Here is a 21351-nt window from a genome sequence, read left to right on the forward strand (position 1 = left end):
TAAATAGATGAAATGGATTCCAGCTCATAGCAGGTATTGATTTTTATTTGTCATGCACTGACAGTCTAAAGATGCAGCACATTTATTAGGAGGTTTGTTCCTCCTAATAAATGTGGTGCATCTTGATCGAGCAAGATTTTGATCAAGACTGGCATTTGAAACACTAATATTGGTAAATTTCCTCCTGAGTGTGTATAAGTCCATAGAACTGACTAACAGGGATTCCATTTGCCTCATGGCACATAGCTCTGTCATGTGCATAAGACGTGAGAATGTATCATCAGAAAATGACCTTTTGTTGAAATCAGGGCTTTGTGTTTTGTTTTTCTTTTTAATTTCGGATGTGTTTTTACGTTTTTTTTCCATTTCAAAATCTTTATAAAAGAATTAAAATGTTATGGGCTCACTTTAGGAGGTGAATCCCTCCACATGGGCACATGGGAACATGGGAACATGGGAAATAAGGACTAGAAGCAATGGAGGCAGCAGAAAGACAGGACACAGGAAAACAGGTATGGAGCAGGTACTAGAAACACTGGAGGCCGCAAGCAGACAGGACACAGGAAAACTAAGAGCCTTGATACCAAGACACAGGTGTGTGTCTTGGTGGGCCTTATATAGGCCTAGGCAGATGATCACCTTTTGGTTTAACCAATGCACCTGCTGTCTTTCAGAACTTTATGAATGATATTTTTTTCTGATATTATTGGAAGGTTTATTGTGGTTTACCTTGATAACATTCTAATTTTTTCATCTGACCTGAGTTCAGACTATGAGCATGTTCGTTATGTTTTACAAAAACTCAGGGAAAATTCTTTGTTTACTAAATAAGAAAAGTGTACTTTCTCTGTTCAAGAAATATTGTTTCTGGGGTTCTGCCGGAGGATTTAAGATGGATCCTCGGAAGGTGCAGACTATAATTGATTGGGTTCAACTTCGCAACCTTAAAGTACTACAGTGATTTTTAGGATTCGCCAATTACTGTAGAAAATTAATTAGGGTTTTTTCACAGATCATTAAACCTCTGACTGATCTCACACGTAAGGGGGCAGATCTTATGGTTTGGTCGTCGGATGCAATTTGGACCTTTAATAAATTAAAAGAGTGCTTCATCTCTGCTCCAGTTTTGATTCAACCCGATCTTCAGAAATCGTTCATCGAAGAGGTGGATGCCTCAGAGGTTGGGGAAGAGGCTGTTTTTTTTCAAGGTCCCAAAACTCTGACTAACTTACGTCCATGTGCATTTATTGCTAGGAAATTTTCATCTGCTAAGAGGCAAATTGCCTCTTCAGAGAGAAAGAAGACTTGAACTCAATAGCGTCACCTATTGGAAGCAGCAATCCTACAAGTCATAATCAACTCTTTAACGAGTCTGGCAATATGACTTAGCATAATAGCCAAATCAGAATCTCCATTTGCAGACACGGTGTTTTGGGCTGTTGGCCCTCGTCAGTGCAAAGTATGAGAAATGATTTGGCTAGTTGAGAGTCTCTGGACTGAGGCCTAAGGGGTAACATTTCTCCCTGTGGAGAGTGACACACCAGCTCTGGCACGTCAAGGTAAGGAGGCTTATTCACCGTGCAATGCTCCTCTGGGAAATTTAATATGCTAATTGCCTCTTCAGAAAGAAAGAGGACTTGAACTCTATAGCACCACCTATTCGAAGCAGCAATCCTCCAAGTCACAATCAACCCTTTAACGAGTCTTGCAATATGACTTAGGATAATAGAAATTATGATGTTGGAAATCGCAAGCTGCTCACTGTCAAGTTAGCTTTTGAAGAACGGAGGCATTTTTTGGAGGGAGCTATTCATCGGGTCACAGTTGTGACAGAACATAACAAATTAGCTTTTATTGAACCTCCTAAATGTTTAACCCTGAGATGGGCCATGTGGACCTTATTTTTATCTAGATTAAATTTTTCTGTGACGTTCAGGCCGGGGTCTAAGAATGCTAGGGCTGACGCTTTGTCACGCAGTCTTGATTCAGTTTCTCCTCCAGAACAGCCATCCCCCATTCTTCCTCAGTGTAGAGTAATTTCTATGGTATCCTTAGAATTGAAGCTGAGATTTGTGAAGTCCAGTGGTTGACTTCTTCCGCTACTTCTGGGACTAAATTATTTGTTCCACTGTATCCAAGATTATGTCAATTGCAAGAGTTTCATGACTCCGTCTTGAGTGGTAACCCCAGGACCAATGTAGACTCTTTTGGTGACCATCCATGCTTAATGATATTAAGGGTATTGTATCTGCTTGTGAGGTTTGCGCATGCGCTAAAGTTTGTCATAACTGGCTTTCCGAGGAATTGGCTCCATTCTCTATTCCAGAGAGACTGTGGACTCATTTGTCCATGGATTTCATTACTGATTTGCCTTTGTCTAGTGGGAATACTGTTATTTGGGTGATAGTTGACCGAATCAGTAAACAAGCTTACTGTGTTCTATTATCGGGGTTACCAAATGTTACGGATCCGGGTGGTGGAACCTCTGCGCTGTGGTGCGAGGAGGGACCAGAGGGGCGTGACTAAGTACCTTCCTTGCCTGACCAAGGTCGCAGGCAGGCTGACGGGTGGTCCGGGTACACAAGCAGGCTGATTCGGCTGATAGCCAGACGGGTGCTCTGGGTAGGCTGGCTGGCGAGCACAATGGGTAACTGGCATGTGCTTCCAGGTAAGCAGGCTGGTGTGCACGGCAGGTAACAGGCAGGTGCTTCCAGGTAAGCAGGTGGGCAGAGCCCATAGACAGACTGGCGGACTGGACTGTAGACAGACTGCTGGGCTGGATAGTAGTCAGACTGTCATACTGGACTGAAGAACAGACTGACAGACAGGACTGACTTGCAGAGGGACCTGAGGGCTGAAGCAACAGTAAGAATCACAGAGCAACAACCTTGCACGGGCATATCCATATTGGAGGAGATGCTTTAAATAGGGAAAGTCCGTGCATTTTTTAGGACGGCGCGCGCGGCCCCTATAAGAGGGAGGGATCGCGCTCCCTAAGCGCAGTGCCTAGGAAGCTGCATGCACCAGCAGCAGCAGGGAGGCTGGAAGACGCTGGACTAGGAGCGTGGCGGTAAGGGGGACGACGTCTGCCTGGCAGGGGGCAGAGACGCCGATGCTACACCAAATGCGGAGAAGTTTTCCATCATGTGGTGAGATTACATGGCATTCCTTTGAACAATGTATCTGATAGGGGGGTGCAGTTTTTCTCCAAATTCTGGAGAGCGTTTTGTAGGAAATTGGGGATTGACTTGTTGTTTTCTTCTGCTTACCACCCTGAAACCAACAGTCAAATGGAGAGGACAAATCAGTCTTTGAAACAAATTCTAAGGTATTGAGGACTGTTCCTCATTCTTACCTCTTGCTGAATTTGCCTTTAACAGTAGAGTTAACCAGTCTAGGGAGGGTTAGGAAGCTGCAACGCTGAATCCAAACAGGGTGAAGATAGTCCACTGAAGGGTGCAGGTCCCACTGGTGAGCATAGCCATATGAAGAAAACGAAAAGAAGAAAATCGGCGTTCCAATAAATAAAATATGAAAAAAATGTTATTGGATCATTAAAGCAGTCCTGCTATGAGTAAGGGTGCAACCCTAGCGCCAGAAACGTGTAAGAATTTTAACTTTTTCCTCTTTTTTTTAAATGATCCAATAAAGTTTTTTCATATTTTACCTGTTGGAGTGCCAATTTTCTCCTTTTCATTTTCATGTTAACCAGTCTACTGGAACCTCTTTGTTTTTTTGTAATTATGGTTTTCATCCCCACTTTGGTGAATTCTCGAGGAAGAGTTATGGTTGTCCTGGAGTAGAGGTTCCCATACAGAAACTTGGGGATGTTTGGAGGGAGGTTCAGAAGAATATTGGGGTGCCTCAGCTTCGCCAGAAACGGAAGGCCAATAGGAAACGTTTGGGGGTTCCTATATTCAAAGTTGGCGATAAGGTCTTGGTATGTTCCAAAAATATTAAACTAAAAGTTCCGACAGCGAAGTTGAGTCCTAAGTTTATTGGTCCGTATGAGATTTTGGAGGTAGTTAACTCTGTGGCTTTCAGATTAAAACTTCCTCCATCTTTTCGCATTCCCAATGTATTCTGTAAATTACTGCTAAAAGAGTTTGTCTCATCGGTTTTGTCTTCCTCATCTCCACCTCCGATGGTTTCTGTCAATGACAATTTTGAGTTTGAAGTGTGAAAGATTGTTAGTTCTTGGAAAATCCATAGTTCCCTCCAGTACCTAATTCATTGGAGCGGTTATGGACCAGTGGAAAGATCCTGGGTCCCTGCTCGAGCCGTAAATGCTAATCATCTGGTCAGGGCCTTACATCGCAGGTTTCCTGGGAAACCTGGGGTCTGGTGGCTCCCCCTAGAAGAGGGGGTACTGTCAAGATTCCTCCACTCAGTGAGTGAATGTATAGCTGCCTTATGGAATTTGCGTCATGCTGAGTTGGCGGTGTTTTGATTGACAGCTCAGCCATCCAGTCTTGTGATGGGCGTGTTGAGCTGTCAGTACTTTGATTGACAGCCTGAGGTGATGGGCTTTGTCCAGGTGTTCTCTGTTCTGGAGATTGCCCAGCTCCTTAACTGAGCTGTCTGCCTCTGATCCCTGCCAGACATAGTTTGTGCTTCCTATTGAGTGTTTGCCTGATTCTGATGTGCTGAGTTCTGATCTTCCGCTGCCTGACACTTTGGACCGCGTTCTGACTATCCCTTTGTCTTGTCCTTTTTCTTTGACCTGCTATCTTCTGGTATTTTGACCCCGGACCATGACCTAACTTACGCCTTTATCTTTCCCCTTGGTTTTCTACGTGCTCTCTTGGTACTGACCCTGGAAACATTTGACTTCTCTGCCTCACGTTCTGTCTGTGAGTCGTGACTAGTGTCACAGCATGTCCCATTTTTTATTTTATTTGAAAAGAGACTGCCTAAAAATGGAGGATCTCTTCTTTCATGATTTTTTATAAAAAAAAAAACAAAAGAACACTTCAAATTTGGAGGCTGAATCTTATTAATGCCACATTCCTTAATCTTATTACTCTTCAATGAGACTTGTTATCATTACGTCATGTGCAACCCGAAACAAAGGAAGCAAACTGTGACTGAGGTTGTGTTAAACTGCTAACATTTCCTGCCAGTCAAAGGTCCCCTGCTGTAGCTGCAAATCTCTTTGGCTGACAGCACATGTTGAGAGTTGGAGCTCAGCTGCTGAAAAACAGGTTGACTAATTTTGAGTAAGGCATTTTAATGATTTTGTGGAGTATATTACCACTCTGTGTATACATTGCTGATGAGTAGCATTATTAGTTATCAATTGCATATTCCAATTTAATTGCCATGAACTAAACAGAGATCTAAATATACAGGAGAGCAGATGAAAGCAGCTGAAAGGGGTTTTCAGAATTTAGTAAAATTCACTGCAACCTCGGTTATCTCATAAATGTAAAAAGTAACAAACTGGTGATTATATTTTCTGCTGTGTCCCATCCATTCTTGTGCCGCAGATCTCTGGTTCCCTCCGATACTTTATTTGTGGCTGATCAAGCCCTTACGTAGTGACATCACTGTAGACAACATCTGCTGTTGCATTATATGTATTATGTGTTTTAGACGTTTTCTTCGACTTGTCCAAAAAGCAAATGTGGCTTGAAAGAAAATGGGTGGCTTATCTGAAAGGAGTTGTGACTTAACACACAACACCATATGACAAAAGTTGTAGAAAAATTATGGCGCACATTTCTGGCACAAAGTAAGCCAACCATTACGCAACTTAAATTTAGACTAAGCAGTCTAAAATGCACCAAATTTATAAAACAACATGGCCACTGTGATAATTGTAATGTATATTACACTGACTGATCAATGGCACTAGGCAACCGCCGATTAGTAAATACAGGTGCATCTCACAAAATTAGAATATCATCAAAAAGTTAATTTATTTCAGTTCTTCAATACAAAAAGTGAAACTCCTATATTATATAGAGTCATTACACACAGAGTGATCTATTTCAAGTGTTTATTTCTGTTAATGTTGATGATTATGGCTTACAGCCAATGAAAACACAAAAGTCATTATCTCAGTAAATTAAAATAATTCACGAAAAACACCTGCAAAGGCTTCCTAAGCATTTAAAAAGGTCCCTTAGTCTGTTTCAGAAGGCTCCACAATCATGGGGAAGACTGCTGACTTGACAGATGTCCAGAAGGCAGTCATTGACACACTACACAAGGTCCCAGAGTCTGGAGGAAGAGTGGAGAGGCCACAATCCAAGCTGCTGGAGGTCTAGTGTGAAGTCTCCACAATCAGTGATGGTTTGGGGAGCCATGTCATCTGCTGGTGTAGGTCCACTGTGTTTTATCAAGACCAAAGTCAGCACAGCCATCTACCAGGACATTTTACAGCACTTCATGCTTCCCTCTGCCGACAAGCTTTTTGGAGATGGAAATGTCATTCTCCAGCAGGACTTGGCCCCTGTCCACACTGCCAAAAGTACCAATACCTGGTTTACACACAACAGTATCACTGTGCTTGATTGGCAGCAAACTCGCCTGACCTTAACCCCATAGAGAATCTATTATAGAGAATCTATGGGGTATTGTCAAGAGGAAGATGAGAGACACCAGACACAACAATGCAGACGAGCTGAAGGCTGCTATCAAAGCCACCTGGGCTTCCATAACACCTCAGCAGGGCCACAGGCTGATCGCCTCCATGCCACATTGCCGCATTGATGTAGTAATTGATGCAAAAGGAGCCCCGACCAAGTATTGAGGGCATTTACTGAACATACATTTCAGTAGACCAACATTTCGGATTTTAAAAACATATTTCAAGCTGATGTTATAAAGTATTCTAATTTACTGAGATAATGAGTTTCGTGTTTTCATTGGCTGTAAGCCATAATCATCAACATTAACCGAAATAAACACTTGAAATAGATCACTCTGTGTGTAATGACTCTATATAATATAGGAGTTTCACTTTTTGTATTGAAGAACTGAAATAAATTAACTTTTTGATGATATTCTAATTTTGTGAGATGCACTTGTACTTACTGATTGTCGGCTGTTTAATACCTGTTTACAATGGTAGACTACAGAAAACTATGCACAATGCGCGATCTGTAGTCGATTATTCAGTGCACATGAGCTGCCAATGCTCTCGGCAGTGCGAGTCTTCTTTATACAGGACGATGCACTGCCGATAATGATGATTTTTTGAGTTTCAGAAAAGATAATGTCAACTGATGAACGGGCGTTTGGTGGGTTCATCGGCAATCATCAGCCTGTGTGTCGTGAAAATTAAGAACTTAAGAAGAGCTTAAGAAAAGTTCATGATAATCTTTCAGTGTAAATGCAGCTTTACAGTATTTTGCCCTGTCTAAATGTAAGACAGAATTGAAAAATATGAAACTATCGTTTCAATTTTTTTCCTAAATACGCTTGGGTATTAGACCTATATCAGGGTCAGAAATTCACTTGTTTTACTCTTGTGTGAAACTCATTAAGTAAGATTTAGAATACCGAACCTTAGAATCCGACTACAAAGTACCATTTACGACAACTGGAGAGAAATTGGTGCTATGGATTTTCTGCGCTCTGATTGGCATAATTTTGGTTGTTATAGCTATGATGAGCTTACACTATTAAGATATTTTCCACTTCTAAAATTCACAAATATTTTTAAGTCTTTGAAGGTTTTTTTAAATCTATTTATAATTCTCTTTGTCAACCTGTTTTTGTTTGTTTTTTTTACAAAAAAAAGCAACAAGAAATTACAGGCATGCAGAGGCAGAGTAAAAATCACATTCACTGAAGTTGGAACATTACTACAGTTGCATACAAAGTGGAGCTATATTACGGTGCATGAGGCCTTGATTTTTATTTTGTTTGCTTTGATACTTCTCTTTTTTATTGCTGCACTACTAGACAGATTAAGCATTCAGGAGTCTAGGAAAAATGGATAAGCCTTTATTTGTAAGGCCTGCGGTTTCCCTACTTAGTGAAAACATAGAGTAATGTTTCAGATATAAAACTTTTTTATTGATTTTATTGTCTTGTAGAGTCTAAAGTTTTGTAATAGAAGACTCATGTAAAAAATAAAGAAAAGAATATAAGCTTAGAAAAGGGTTGTTGCAAATATGCAGGGAAGTCATATTGAAAGTTACTTCAAGCCTGAAGTAGGTGATAGAGTTTGACCTACTCAAGGAGTCTTCTATAGAAACCAGATAGAGAGACTACTGAAACCACGGAGGCTATGAGGGGATAAGGAACATACAAGACAAGTTGAGAGGAGTAAGAAATTCTAAGTTGAGTCCTTGCAGACTTCATTTGTCTCATGACCTCATGTCCATAATTTAGGACAAATAAAAAGAAAAATGTATCTAATTCTTTGAACCTGGTAGGAATTTGTAGTACCTAAGGAGAATATGTAAACTCCATGCAAATTCTTTTGTGGTTAGGCTTAACTCTATGACAAGGTGCTGCTATCCAATCAGCTGTGATAACAGTTATAAAAGCTCTCTTTAGGTGTCAGGTTTCCAGAAAGTTTCCCTTCCTTTTAAGGGTATAAATGGAACAGGGCCAGATATAATAGTAAGCACAAGATCATCAGGCACAAATTTACTGTTAGGCCTAAGGATTGCTTTGTGGGTCTTTGCCTCTAGAACAAAAAGTCAGATTTTAGTTCATGCAATGGAGGTTGGTGCAGTAGCCTCCAACTAATAGTATATGTAGTGTATGCTGCTAGCACATATAGAGGAATATTCCATATCTCTTTTTTATTACTAAAATACTTAATAAGGTTTGGGACTTTATGTCATCCTACTCAAGTTTTATATGGTTCCGAACTTAACAGAGCAATCATGATGATGATAACGAACATGTATCATCCAGTATCTAAGTTTATATACATCTGTATATAAACTTAGATACTGGAAGGTTTATAAACGTTACTGTATTTTTTATCTGTTGTCATACTTTATGAATTCTCTTGAAAGGATTTTGCATTATATGATCTCAAGTATCATGAGCTGATATGGAGATAAGCAAGAGTATGTAGATGACAAAGGCTGGAAATGGAAAGTGGATGTATGTATTTTTGTATAGGCTGAGAGACAATCATGAGATTTTCATATCTGACATTCCTTAAAGCCCCCCTACAGATTAGACTAATGTTGGCTGAACCTGCCTATATTGGTGGGCTTGGCCAACAGTTTAATGTGTATGAGTGCCTCCTGGCTTTTAGATGGTGTCGTGCAAAATAAGAACCCGGCATGTTTGATTTAGGACTGTCGATTCTCTCGTTCTCAGTGAGATAAGACACCACCAGAGAAGTCTGGTAGCTGTTCTCTCATAGAGAACACAAGAGCGCATGTCTGACAGCTATGTATTGTGTTTGGTAGGCTTAAAGGGAAGCTATTGTCAAACATTTACCTATTTTTAAAGCAGGTTTTTGTCTCAAATGTATTTTTAAAATATTGTTTTGCAGTGTTTTTTTTTCAATATCAGAATCTGTATTAAAAAATACAAAGATTGCAATTTTCACACTGGCCACTGGGGCTTTTTACTTTCTACCTTCCTGCTGTTTCAGGAAACAACACATGTACATTAGCTACAATTGTCACACCCCATCCCTATGTTTTGTATTGAAGTGTCTAGTGAATTTGTGCAAAAGTCATTGTGTAAGAGTCGTCCAGATTGTGATTGTTGGATCCCGTATTATCAGCTTTGTATAGAGGTGTTATCAGCCATTGTATTCCTGCTTCTGATGATATTGAATCTTACATAAAACGCTTCCTGAAAGGACAGGAAGCATGAGCCTAAAAAAGCCATAGAGACTAGTGTGAACATTTAAAAAAAATATATATTTGACACAAAAACCTGATTTAAACTAGGTAATTTTGTGATGATAGCTTTGTTACTGTGGAATAGAAAATCTGGAGCTCAAACTGATGCTCTAACAGATAAAATGCAAATTACAAGGACAAAAAGATGTCTAAGCCGAATTAGATTTTGTTGCTTTAAAATGTGATAAGTTTAACTTTTCAATGACTGGTACCATCCCAGAGTAAAACAGAAAGTATTGTATTTATAATATAGCTGGTGAGTATACTCTTTGATGGGAAGCTCTGCTAAGTTGGATCAGTAATAGTTTTCATAAAATATATTTCACCAATGACGTTGATAACATTATTTTTGTAATATTAAATGGGTTTCTAGGGATCCAAAAATTATTTTAGCACCATATAATTGCATTCACGTATAAAAAACAAAAACAAATTGGCCCCAAAGATGGACAACACTTTTATAAGCTCCCTCCTAATGATAAAATTGTCAATTAGTACAAATAACATACTCTTTAACAAGAGGTTTCTGCTGTTTAAATAGATAAGAGTTTTCTTCGCTTGCTTGGCACCACTTTACCTTTGGCTCTGTGATCATGCTCCCCATTATCTATAAATATGAATTTTGAAGTGAGTGTTGAATGAATTATTCATCAAGTTTTAAGGCCAAAAAAACCCCAGTTTGGGTTAAACTTGTGGATAAGTTGGCTGTACAAATGCAAGATGACACAAATTTAAAAGGCTCACATACGAAATTTATTAACGAGATAAACAAAAGACAAAATTAAAGACTGAGAAGTTCCCATTTTGAAATTTCCTCAATCTTCAGTCATTTACACTCTTTACTCTTCGCTTTCCTTCTGCAAGTAAAATAAGAGAAAACATATTAAAATCAGATAGCTTTTAAAAATGCATATATGTCACATCAATCAAAATATGTTCATATGTTACCTTTCCACCAATGTCACGGCTCTTGGCCCTCAGCTTGTTCACTTGGGACTCAGCAATGTCAGCTCTCTCCTCAGCCTCTTCAAGCTCGTGCTGGACCTTCCTGAAACGGCTCAGATGGGCATTGGCTTGTTCCTCCTGAACACGGCAGGACATCATAATCAATTAGCGAATCCCTTTTTTGTTTGTCAACAAACAACATAAAAAATGTAAAATGTACTCGATTTTACTTACAGATTCCTCAGACTGTCTCTTGTAGGCCTTGACCTTCAGCTGCAGTTTATCAACCAGATCCTGGAGTCTCAGGCTGTTCTTACGGTCTTCTTCAGTCTGCAAAAAGAATGTTAATTATTACAATGGTGACTATGATTTAGACTTATTTAGTAAAACCATCAGTCATGGATATATCACATTGTGTACTGGGTTTTTAATATTACTGTTTTTTGGGTTTTTTTACCTGGTAGGTCAGTTCCTTCACTCTCCTCTCATATTTACGAACACCTTTGATGGCTTCAACTCCACGTTTCTGTTCATTGTCCAACTCATTTTCCAGCTCGCGGACCTATAGATGACAATTATACAAATCATATACATTTTGCAATTCACTTAGAATTTTTCTCAATGTTTTTAAAAAAAAAAGTGCTTACTCTGGATTCCAGTTTCTGGAGCTGCTTCTTGCCACCCTTAAGTGCCAGTTGTTCAGCTTCATCCAGACGGTGTTGCAGATCCTTCACTGTCTGTTCCAGGTTCTTCTTCATTCTTTCCAAGTGAGCACTAGTGTCCTGCTCCTTCTTCAGCTCCTCCGCCATAAGAGCAGCCTTAAAAACAATAAAGTAGCAATGAGTTTTGTGTCAAGTAAAGACAAATATGCACTCGTAGCATTAAAGAGTAGGCTTACATCAGTGATGGCTTTCTTAGCTTTCTCTTCAGCATTTCTTGCTTCCTGAACAGTCTCCTCCACTTCATTCTGAAGCTGGCTAATGTCTCCTTCAAGCTTCTTCTTGCTGTTGATCAGGCTGGTGTTCTAATTGTGAAAATATAATTTTAATATTGCACATGATTTATTTTTAGGTTTCATATGTTTTTGCCGCTCAGAAGAAGACCTTACCTGAGAGTGCAGGAGCTGAAGACGTTCACTGGAGTCCAGAAGTTCCTGTTCTGCAATCTTGCGAGATCTCTCAGTCTGTTCCAGAGCAGCCCTATACTCCTCAATTTCTGCCTGTTGCAAATTGTTTCTACGTTCAATGACTGCAACCTGTTCCTTCAGGTCTTCCTGTCCTCTAACGGCGTCATCCAGGTGGAGTTGAGCATCCTGTTGGAAAAGTGCAAAAATATGAATAAACTATGTAACTACTATGTCACCCCTTCACTTGTAGTAAGCTTATAAAAAATTAGTAAAATGTAGAGAAAATGCATTATATGTTAGAGGGTTTTAGGAATAAATAATGATATTGATGTTCGTAAGGAATACCTTCAGTTGTCCTTGCACATTTCTGAGTTGTTTCTGTGCCTCTGCGGCCTGGCGGTTGGCATGGCTGAGTTGGATCTCAAGTTCATTCAAGTCTCCTTCCATCTTCTTCTTCAGTCTGAGAGCATCATTTCTGCTTCTAATTTCAGAGTCCAGTGTACTCTGCATGGTGTCAATAGCCCTCTGGCTGTTTCTCTTCAGCTGCTCAATTTCCTCATCCTTCTCTGCAATCTTCCTGTCTACCTCTGATTTAATTTGGTTAAGCTCAAGCTGAACACGCAGGATCTTGGCTTCTTCATGTTCCAATGATCCCTGTCAAGTAAAATTAAGAAATATTTAGATGCAAATACATTTTAATTTTATATAAAATACAAATTTCTTTCTAAAGTTAACCAGTTCTTCTAACAACTTATCAAAGCAAAAATATTATGCCCCAAAAATTACTAATTTAAAAGCAACTTGATCTTAAAAAGGGTTTTCATAAATTTTTGTTATGATGTGCCGTTCTACGGACCTTTCACACTATATATTTCACCATGATATATTTCTGATCTATTATGAGTCAAAGATTTTGCATGTAAACATGTGTAATCTGTCAAGTGATACTGTCATATGCTAGAATATTAGAATCGGTGTGGCCAGGATCTTTATGAAAAAAAAAAAGTTGTCAGTACTGGGTATGCACACTTAGGTTATAGAAATTACTTTACAGGTTTAGCTAATTTAAACAGCTAGAATAATTTATTTTAAAAATGTGTAAAAGTTATAGCAACATACTTCAGCTTCCTCCAGAGCTGCCTGCAGATCGCTCTTTTCTTGCTCAGTCTGTTTCTTGGCCTTTTCTAATTCATTAATGGACTTTCCAGTGTCACCGATCTGTTCAGTCAGATCTGAGATCTCCTCTAAAATAAGGATGCAAAAAAAATGAAAATTACAAAATATAATATTTGAAATAATATAAGATATAAATATGTGAGGCTTTTATAAACTAGATAAATCTTTTTTTTAAATCCTGGCAACACTAACTTACACTGATTTATATTCAACTACTAAGTATAAAGAGTACAGTATTAATCTTCATTAAATAAACATACGTTGTAAATTCTTGTTTTCGCGTTTCAAGGTCTCAACTTGTTCCAAGGCCTCTTCATAAGCATTCTTCATCTTGAAGATTTCAGTGCTTAAGCTACGAGCTTCTTTTTGAGCAGCCTCTAGCTCAGCCTGTCCCTCTTCATACTTCTGTTTCCATTCAACCAGGACCTTTACAAATGAATAAATATTACATTAAAATGTAGTAAACCATCTGAATTATGCTAAATATGCATAATCAGGATTGTAATACCCCAGTGCTAAGTTGGGAAGTCTACCTTGTCAAAGTTCCTCTGCTTCTTGTCAAGAGCAGCTGCTGCACTGTTTGCTCTCTCCACATCAACCATAAGGTCTTCTACTTCAGACTGCAGTCTCTGTTTCGTCTTTTCCAATGAAGCACACTTGGAGTTCACAGCCTCTACCTGCTCCTCAGCATCCTGCAAGCGCTGAGCCAGCTTCTTCCTATAAGTACATTGAACAGATATATGACAGAAATTATTTTCTTCTCTGAAAATAACAATTTTTATGAGTAATAATTAATTGGAGTTTAAACTAACTTGGCTTCTTCCAGTTCTTCTGTGCGCTGAATGGCATCAGTTTCATATTTGGTCCTCCACTGGGCAACTTCACCGTTAGCTTTGGACAAAGAGCGCTGGAGTTCAGCCTTGGCTTCTTGTTCCTCTTCATATTGCTCACGAAGTAAGTCATTATCGTGACGGGAAGATTGCAGAGCATGAGCAAGAGCGTTCTTAGCCTACAATGTACACATACATTTTGCTTGTTAAAACATAAAAAAATCACAGAATCTTAGTAGCAAATGTTATGTAAACAGCTCTAAATGTATACCTTTGATTCTTCCTCTAGTTGCCTTTTAAGTTCCTCCACCTGTTGTGTGAATCCCTGCTTTCCTCTGGAGAGCTGAGAAATCAGTGCTTCCTTTTCCTCAACTTGACGAGATAGCTCACCTACAATTAGGAAAACAGTTGATGTTCCACTTTAAAAAAAAAAACTTTACATAGAGAATAACAAGATAATTGTGGAGGTGAAATTGTGAAGATTTTTAGAGTTTACACTTGGTATCGTTATTACTTATGTTGATGCTAATGTATCAATTTACCATTTTCTGTCTGGGAACGCGCTCTTTGAGCTGAGAGGTCATTGATCACACGTTGATGCTCATCATCCTTAGACTTCACTTCACTGAGTTGGTCCTCAACTACACGGTTTATCTTTTCAAGGTTGGCCTACAAAAATAAATCTTAGTATGATTTTCATTGACAACTTAAGTAGACTCATAGAAAACAGTTTGGTCATGAAAATACCTTGGCTTTAGAGATGCTCTCCAGGTTACTGGCAAGATCATCAACTTCCATCTTCAGTTCACTCTTCTCTTTCTCCAGTTTCTGCTTTACTCGTTGCAGGTTATCAATCTGTTCGCCCAGCTCAGCAACACTGTCAGCGTGCTTCTTGCGCAGAGCGGAAGCTGTAGCTTCATGCTGAAGGGTGGCTTCTTCTAGATCACGTCTCAGTTTCTGGAACTCAGCTTCACGCTTCTTGTTCAACTCAATCTGGGCAGATGTTGCACCTCCAGCTTCTTCAAGTCTTTCACTGATCTCTTCAAGTTCTCTAGAAAGATCAGCTCTCTGCTTCTCAATCTTGGCACGAGCTGCACGTTCAGCTTCAATTTCTTCTTCAAGTTCTTCAATACGAGCCTGGAAAGCAGCATTTGGTAATTACATGTAATATAATCTTTACTATATGATATAATCATGTTTTACAGGGTTTTACCTGCAGTTCTTTGATCTTCTTCTGCAGTTGTAATCCCAGGGACTGTTCATCCTCTATCTTGCTTTGCAATTGACTAATTTCAAACTCTTTCCTAGGAAATACAACCAATATGCAGGTTAATTACCATCTTTGTATACAGATTTTTCTATAAAACAGAATAGTAAATACACACTTCTTAAGTTTCTCCTCGGTTTGTTGTTTATCATTTTCGAGATCCATAACTGTTTCCTGAGACAGTTTGAGGTCACCCTCAAGCTTCCTCTTAGCTCTCTCAAGGTCAAGACGGAGTTTCTTCTCTTGTTCAAGGGAACCTTCCAGCTACATAAATAAAAAGTATGACATTCATTATAAAATGAGATTCATCCAAACTGTGAAATGATACAAATAAAATGTTTTACAAATACTTACATCATCGACTTGCTGTTCCAGCTTTGTCTTGGCTTTTGTCAAAGAACTGACTTTGTCTTCCTCAGCCTGGAGGTCATCAAGTGTTTGTTGGTGAGCTTCTTGGAGAGCCTTCTTTTCCTTGGAGACTTTGGAGATATTTTCATCAAGAGTTGCCAATTCTTCAGTAAGGTTTTTAACCTATAATTGAAGAACAGTCATGAGCTTAAAAGCATAATGACTAGTTAATTGGAAGACGAGTATGCTCTCCTTGTTGACTGTACCTTGTTTTCTGTGGCATGCTTTTCTTTTTCAACTTTAGCCAAGGTAAGTTCCAAGTCATCAATGTCTTTCTTCAGCTCAGAGCATTCATCCTCTAATTTCCTCTTTTTAGCAGTCAGCTCAGCATTACTTTCCTCTTCATCTTCAAGTCTTTCATTCAGTTCCTTCATCTTTGACTCCAACTGGATCTTATTCTTGATGAGGCCTTCACATCTTTCCTCAGAATCAGCCAGAGTCTCAGATTCCTACAGAAATTAAAAATGCATATTAGGTTAGTATGTAACTTTTAGTTACCTAATATAAGGCTATATTAATATATGCAAATGTTTTTACTGATTGAACTTGGAGAAGAAGGTCATTCTTTTCTTGGACAATGACAACCATTTTTTCTTCTAGCTCCTTCCTCTTAGCTTCTGACTTGGCCAAAGCATCTTTTGTCTTTTCAAACTCATCCTTCATGTTTGCCATTTCTTTTTCTGTCTCAGCACTCTTCAGAAGAGGCTTGATCTTGAAGTAGAGCTTCATCCATGGCCAGTGTTTGACATTCATGAAGGATCTGACATTGTACTGGATGATAAATATAGCCTCCCTGTTTTAAGAAATTGAATTACTGTTAGCCTTTGCAAATAAATTACATTGGATATATCATTGAGTAATATTAGAATATCAATAAATAAAATACCTTCTCTCCATCATCTTCTTAAACTCAACTCTCATCAAGAAACCTCTGCAAAGAGCCTGAGTACGAGTAATCAGTTGTGCCAACTTTTCATCTCTCATCTCTTCCAGGGTACCCAGGAGACCAGCTTTGAAGAACACCTTCAGGGATTAATAAAGAATTAAAGCATAAGTTAAAAGGTATAAACAGTGCATGTTACCCAACATATCTGACATCTTCTAACAATATACCTTAGTGTGCCCAAATTTGTATTCAGTGTGATCAATATCAATTGAGCCCAAGAGTTTCTCAGCTGCCTTTTTGCTGTCAATAAACTGCCCATCGGGAATTGCACTGGCATTCAACACCTTGTAACTAACAAACAAGAGTAATGAAAAAAAAAACAGGTCAATCTTAACAGTTTCAATAATTTTAATTGACAATATATTAAATGTTTTGTTACTTAATGTAATATTTTCTCACAATTTTTTTTATAACAGAGCTATAATGTAAGGTAAACTAAATGGTAAAAGTAGTTAGAACAGATTAGCACAAAGCTATTTTGACTAAAGAAAATAAAATTACCGTTGCTTAAAGTCAGCATAGAGGATTCTGCTTGGGAATCCCTTTCGGCAAATTCTGATACCTTCCAATACACCGTTACATCTCAACTGGTGGATGATCAAGTGGTTATCCATGATCCCTGATAGTATAAAAGTAATTTGATTGTGTCGGTGATAAATAATGGTGCTCAGTTTTAATGTTCTCTATTTAAACAATTAAGTAGAAATATATAAATCAATACCTGGAGTCTTGGTCTCATTAGGGATCAAACAACGCACAAAGTGAGGATGGGTGCTCTTCAAGTTGGTCATCAGTTTGTTCAAGTTTTCCTGAAGAAAATACAAAATTATATATATTCCAATGAATTGAAAAGGCTAATGAACAAAGTAAATCATGAATATATGAAAATATATAGTGCACATTTAATATTGTATGTACAATAATTTATACTGACTCTGAAAAGAGCAGACACAGTCTGGAAGGAGGATCCCTTCTTCTTCTTTCCACCTTTTCCACCAGAATCAGCTAAGTAAGAGTACAGCAAAATATTAAGAATCATTTTTATCATGCAACCTAACTAAATTTTCTTAATATGATAAGCACAATAATGGTCAGAAATGGGTCACTTACCCTCAGCATTAGCGTGGCTAGAATACAAGAAGGACAGCAGTTTGACAGAAGACTTCTGGTAGAGCTGGATAACAGACTCGTTCAGTGGATCCTTATTCTTATCGAGCCAGCCAGAGATGTTGTAATCCACAGTACCAGCATAATGCACCAGAGAGAAGTGAGCTTCAGCCTTGCCTTTGCCTGGCTTGGGCTTCTCAAAGTTCTTGCACTTGCCAAGATGCTGTTCATACAGCTTGTTCTTGAAGGATGTGTCAGTGGCCTTGGGGAACATGCACTCCTCTTCAAGGATGGAGAAAATACCCATGGGCTGAAATCACACATCAAATGTTATTGCATTTCAGAGTAACATGTAGATACTTACTATACAGTAGACTTATAAAGCCTATTTATGTGAGTTTACCTTCTCAATGAGCTCAATACAGGCAGCCAAGTCCATACCGAAGTCAATGAACTCCCAGTCAATACCTTCCTTCTTGTATTCCTCCTGTTCCAGGACGAACATGTGGTGGTTGAAGAACTGCTGGAGCTTCTCATTGGTGAAGTTGATGCAAAGCTGTTCCAAGCTGTTAAACTGTAATTTATTAAAAGGACATGAGAAAATACAATATGGCTGGCTCGGGAGACTCATGATGGTAGAACAGGTTGAAGACTTACATCAAAGATTTCAAATCCAGCAATATCCAGCACACCAATGAAGAATTGTCTGGGCTGCTTTGTGTCCAGCTGTTGGTTGATACGAGTGACCATCCACAAGAACAGTTTCTCAAAAACGGACTTGCTGAGGGCACCGACAGCGTTGTTAACCTAAAGAGGAAATTACAACAGTGTTTACCTCAAGTGGCCTATTAAACTAGTCCAATTCTTTCTTACTATCTTCTTTTTAATGTACCTGTGGTACGGTCTGTCCCTTGGTGACAAATTCATTACCGACTTTTACTCTTGGGTAGCACAAAGCCTTAAGCAAGTCAGCAGAGTTCAAGCCCATCAAATAACCAACTTTGTCAGCAACTGCATTAGAAGGTATAGCATTGTGTTATTATAAGTGGATGTTAATGGAACAATTCAGTTGTCGTATTACATATTAAACACAATTGCTAACCTTCAGTGCCGTCTGGCTCAGCCTGTTCCTCTCTTTGCTTCTGCTTGAATTTCATGTTACCATTGTGCATGACTGCACCAGTCATTTTGTAGATGCCCATCTTCTCTTCTTGTGTGAATCCCAGAATGTCAATAGCAGTCTGTCAGAAAATCATACAGTATGAAAACGCCAACCACTGACATATATCAAATTTAACAGCAAAAACATATAAATTGAAGTACCGCATACTTACATCTGTGGCTATCAATTCCTCTTCATCATTAATACTCTTCACAGTGATTTCACCCTGGCTGATCCAAGGATAGTCATATGGGTTGGTGGTGACCAGAAGCATTTCTAAGCACAAGAAAATAGACCAGTTTGTGACCAAGGCACAATGGTTATTATATGTATTTAATTTGCCTGAAATGGTTCCCTGGTGGGGCTGAAACGCTGCTGTATCCACATGGCTCAATAAAGGCACAACTTTGTGTATTATTTTGAATTCTGCAATGCTGCCTTTTCATATTATATTGATATTTACATTGCTAGTGTTCTGTGCATTGAATACATCTGGGATCTACTCATTGCACAGTAATGTCTTTAAAGGGGAATTCCCATCTCATCAATAATAATATTAGCAAAATACCTCCACTTAGAAATGTAGCATAGTTTTCCTGATTCACTATGTTGTTTACCCATGTGCAGGGCATTGCAGTAGCTTAGGTACCCATGGTTATGACCACTCATATAATTACAGTTAGTTAGTTTTTAGTAGTCATAACCATGGATACCTAAAGTACTGCAATGCACTGCACATATGGTAAGCGACATAGCGAATCAGTAGAACTATACTACATTTCTAATTGGAGGTATTTGCTAACATATATTATTATACCTACTAGATTTTTGGATAGGATCTTGGATATAGGAATACCCCTTTGACATTCTTCCAGTTTCAAGTTTCTTCCTGACACTAAACTTACCAACAATCTCTGGTTTAAAGTTTGTCAAGATCTGGTAGAAGATGTGGTAGCTTCTTTCAGCAGAAAGCTGGAATGTTACTCTGGACTTTTCCAGCAGATCTGTAATTTTTTTTTATAGAAAGTGACATTTAAGTATATGTCATAAGTGACAAAAAAGTAAAAGAAACATATCGAATATAATTCTTACATGTTTCAATATCAGCAGAAGACAGTTTTCCTGTGGTTCCGAAATGGATTCTGATAAATTTACCCTAAAGGAGACAGGTCAGAGTTTACCGATTATCAAGAATTTGTGAAAGCATACGCTGTGTGTGTGTGGAACTGCAATTATAATACTCACAAAACGAGAGGAGTTATCATTTCTCACAGTCTTGGCATTACCGAAGGCTTCTAGCAGAGGGTTAGCCTGGATAATTTGATCCTCCAAAGTTCCCTAAAAGGCACAATACAATGACTTAGTGTCTTCATCTTTATGTATAGGTAACTTCACATTCTAGATTAAGATATATTTGTATGCATCTAAGATAAATCATTAGGTAAACCTCAAAGTAGAAACTATGGTAGTATCATACTTGGTAACGTGTAATTTTCTGAGTCTTTCTTTTTGTAGTGTCAGCTAAGGTTTCTTAATTTTGCATTTACCTTCATTTGGTTGGCGGGTTCCTTCTTCTTTCCAGAATCTCCAATAGCTGCAATTGTTGCAAAGTACTGGATGACACGCTTGGTGTTTACAGTCTTTCCAGCACCAGATTCTCCACTGGGGATAGAGGAGATCAAATACATCGTGAATATGTGGAAATCAAACACATTGCTTGTATGAGAAATACGTAGTTACCATTACTTACGTAATCAAGACAGACTGATTTTCACGATCTGACAAAATAAAGGTAACAGGTTATATATTTTATTAAATGTCATGTGGAACTATTGTTTATTATGTGAATGATCTGCACCTGTTAACATGGCCTGATAGGCGTTATCAGAGATGGAGAAGATGTGTGGTGGGGCTTCCATACGCTTCTTGCCTCTGTAGCCGGCTACCACCTTAGGGTCATACACTGGCAGCCACTTGTAGGGGTTGACAGTTACGCAGAAAAGTCCAGAGTAGGTCTGTAATAGATATAATCACTTTAGGGAAAAACATTTTACACCATATGAGCAAAGTATATTAAGTATGACTGAATATCTATAGACAAAGGACCCACAATACAGTTACTAGAACCCAGCTAGGGATATTAAGTTATATATATTAACTAAAAAGAATTTGGTAATCTTGGGTAAAGATAAGCCATTTAAAGCCACCAAATAATTATTGCTTAGGGTTTATCCCAATTGGCCTTTTAGTAGTAGACCAGAATCTACACGCTCTCCTGGGAATTATAGTACACGGACAAAAGATTTTCACTATCTTGATGAAAATCAAGAGTAATTGTTTTCTTGTGGTTTCTTAGGTTTCACAAATCAGAACTTTTCAGACTTACGTAGATCATCCAGGCTGCATAACGCTCTTTGAGGTTATAAAGCACAGAAGCCTCATTCAGATGAGTCATCATGGCCATGTCTTCAATTTTGTCATACTTTGGAGGATTCTGAGGGTAAACTTGACTGTCTTTTACAGTCACAGTCTGGAAAGAAGACAACATGTT

At 38.6% G+C, this 21351-nt stretch overlaps 1 protein-coding gene across 1 annotated transcript in view; it reads right to left on the minus strand.

The window, feature by feature from the left end:
• Positions 1-21351, minus strand: part of LOC141155472 (uncharacterized) — a 50351-nt gene that overhangs the window by 28734 nt on the left and 266 nt on the right. Inside the window, exons 2-40 of the mRNA XM_073642337.1 lie at positions 21187-21330; positions 20659-20815; positions 20551-20578; positions 20348-20462; positions 20046-20138; positions 19893-19956; positions 19706-19804; positions 18973-19076; positions 18761-18879; positions 18531-18669; positions 18296-18445; positions 18042-18212; positions 17642-17948; positions 17466-17536; positions 17253-17340; positions 17033-17150; positions 16699-16822; positions 16472-16608; positions 16123-16378; positions 15792-16034; positions 15532-15708; positions 15296-15441; positions 15124-15214; positions 14658-15047; positions 14453-14579; positions 14182-14300; positions 13893-14089; positions 13614-13797; positions 13341-13506; positions 13024-13148; positions 12250-12558; positions 11887-12090; positions 11677-11802; positions 11426-11596; positions 11236-11340; positions 11013-11108; positions 10782-10916; positions 10677-10690; positions 3976-4225 (exon numbers count right to left, since the gene is read on the minus strand). Of these exons, the coding sequence (XP_073498438.1) occupies positions 3976-4225; positions 10677-10690; positions 10782-10916; positions 11013-11108; positions 11236-11340; positions 11426-11596; positions 11677-11802; positions 11887-12090; positions 12250-12558; positions 13024-13148; positions 13341-13506; positions 13614-13797; positions 13893-14089; positions 14182-14300; positions 14453-14579; positions 14658-15047; positions 15124-15214; positions 15296-15441; positions 15532-15708; positions 15792-16034; positions 16123-16378; positions 16472-16608; positions 16699-16822; positions 17033-17150; positions 17253-17340; positions 17466-17536; positions 17642-17948; positions 18042-18212; positions 18296-18445; positions 18531-18669; positions 18761-18879; positions 18973-19076; positions 19706-19804; positions 19893-19956; positions 20046-20138; positions 20348-20462; positions 20551-20578; positions 20659-20815; positions 21187-21330 (5859 nt within the window). The remainder of the gene's footprint in view (positions 1-3975; positions 4226-10676; positions 10691-10781; positions 10917-11012; positions 11109-11235; positions 11341-11425; positions 11597-11676; positions 11803-11886; positions 12091-12249; positions 12559-13023; positions 13149-13340; positions 13507-13613; positions 13798-13892; positions 14090-14181; positions 14301-14452; positions 14580-14657; positions 15048-15123; positions 15215-15295; positions 15442-15531; positions 15709-15791; positions 16035-16122; positions 16379-16471; positions 16609-16698; positions 16823-17032; positions 17151-17252; positions 17341-17465; positions 17537-17641; positions 17949-18041; positions 18213-18295; positions 18446-18530; positions 18670-18760; positions 18880-18972; positions 19077-19705; positions 19805-19892; positions 19957-20045; positions 20139-20347; positions 20463-20550; positions 20579-20658; positions 20816-21186; positions 21331-21351) is intronic.

The sequence above is a fragment of the Phyllobates terribilis genome, unplaced genomic scaffold (assembly GCF_046119375.1).
Source record: "Phyllobates terribilis strain yellow unplaced genomic scaffold, ASM4611937v1 Scaffold_7__3_contigs__length_470593459, whole genome shotgun sequence".
Classification (NCBI taxonomy): domain Eukaryota; kingdom Metazoa; phylum Chordata; class Amphibia; order Anura; family Dendrobatidae; genus Phyllobates; species Phyllobates terribilis.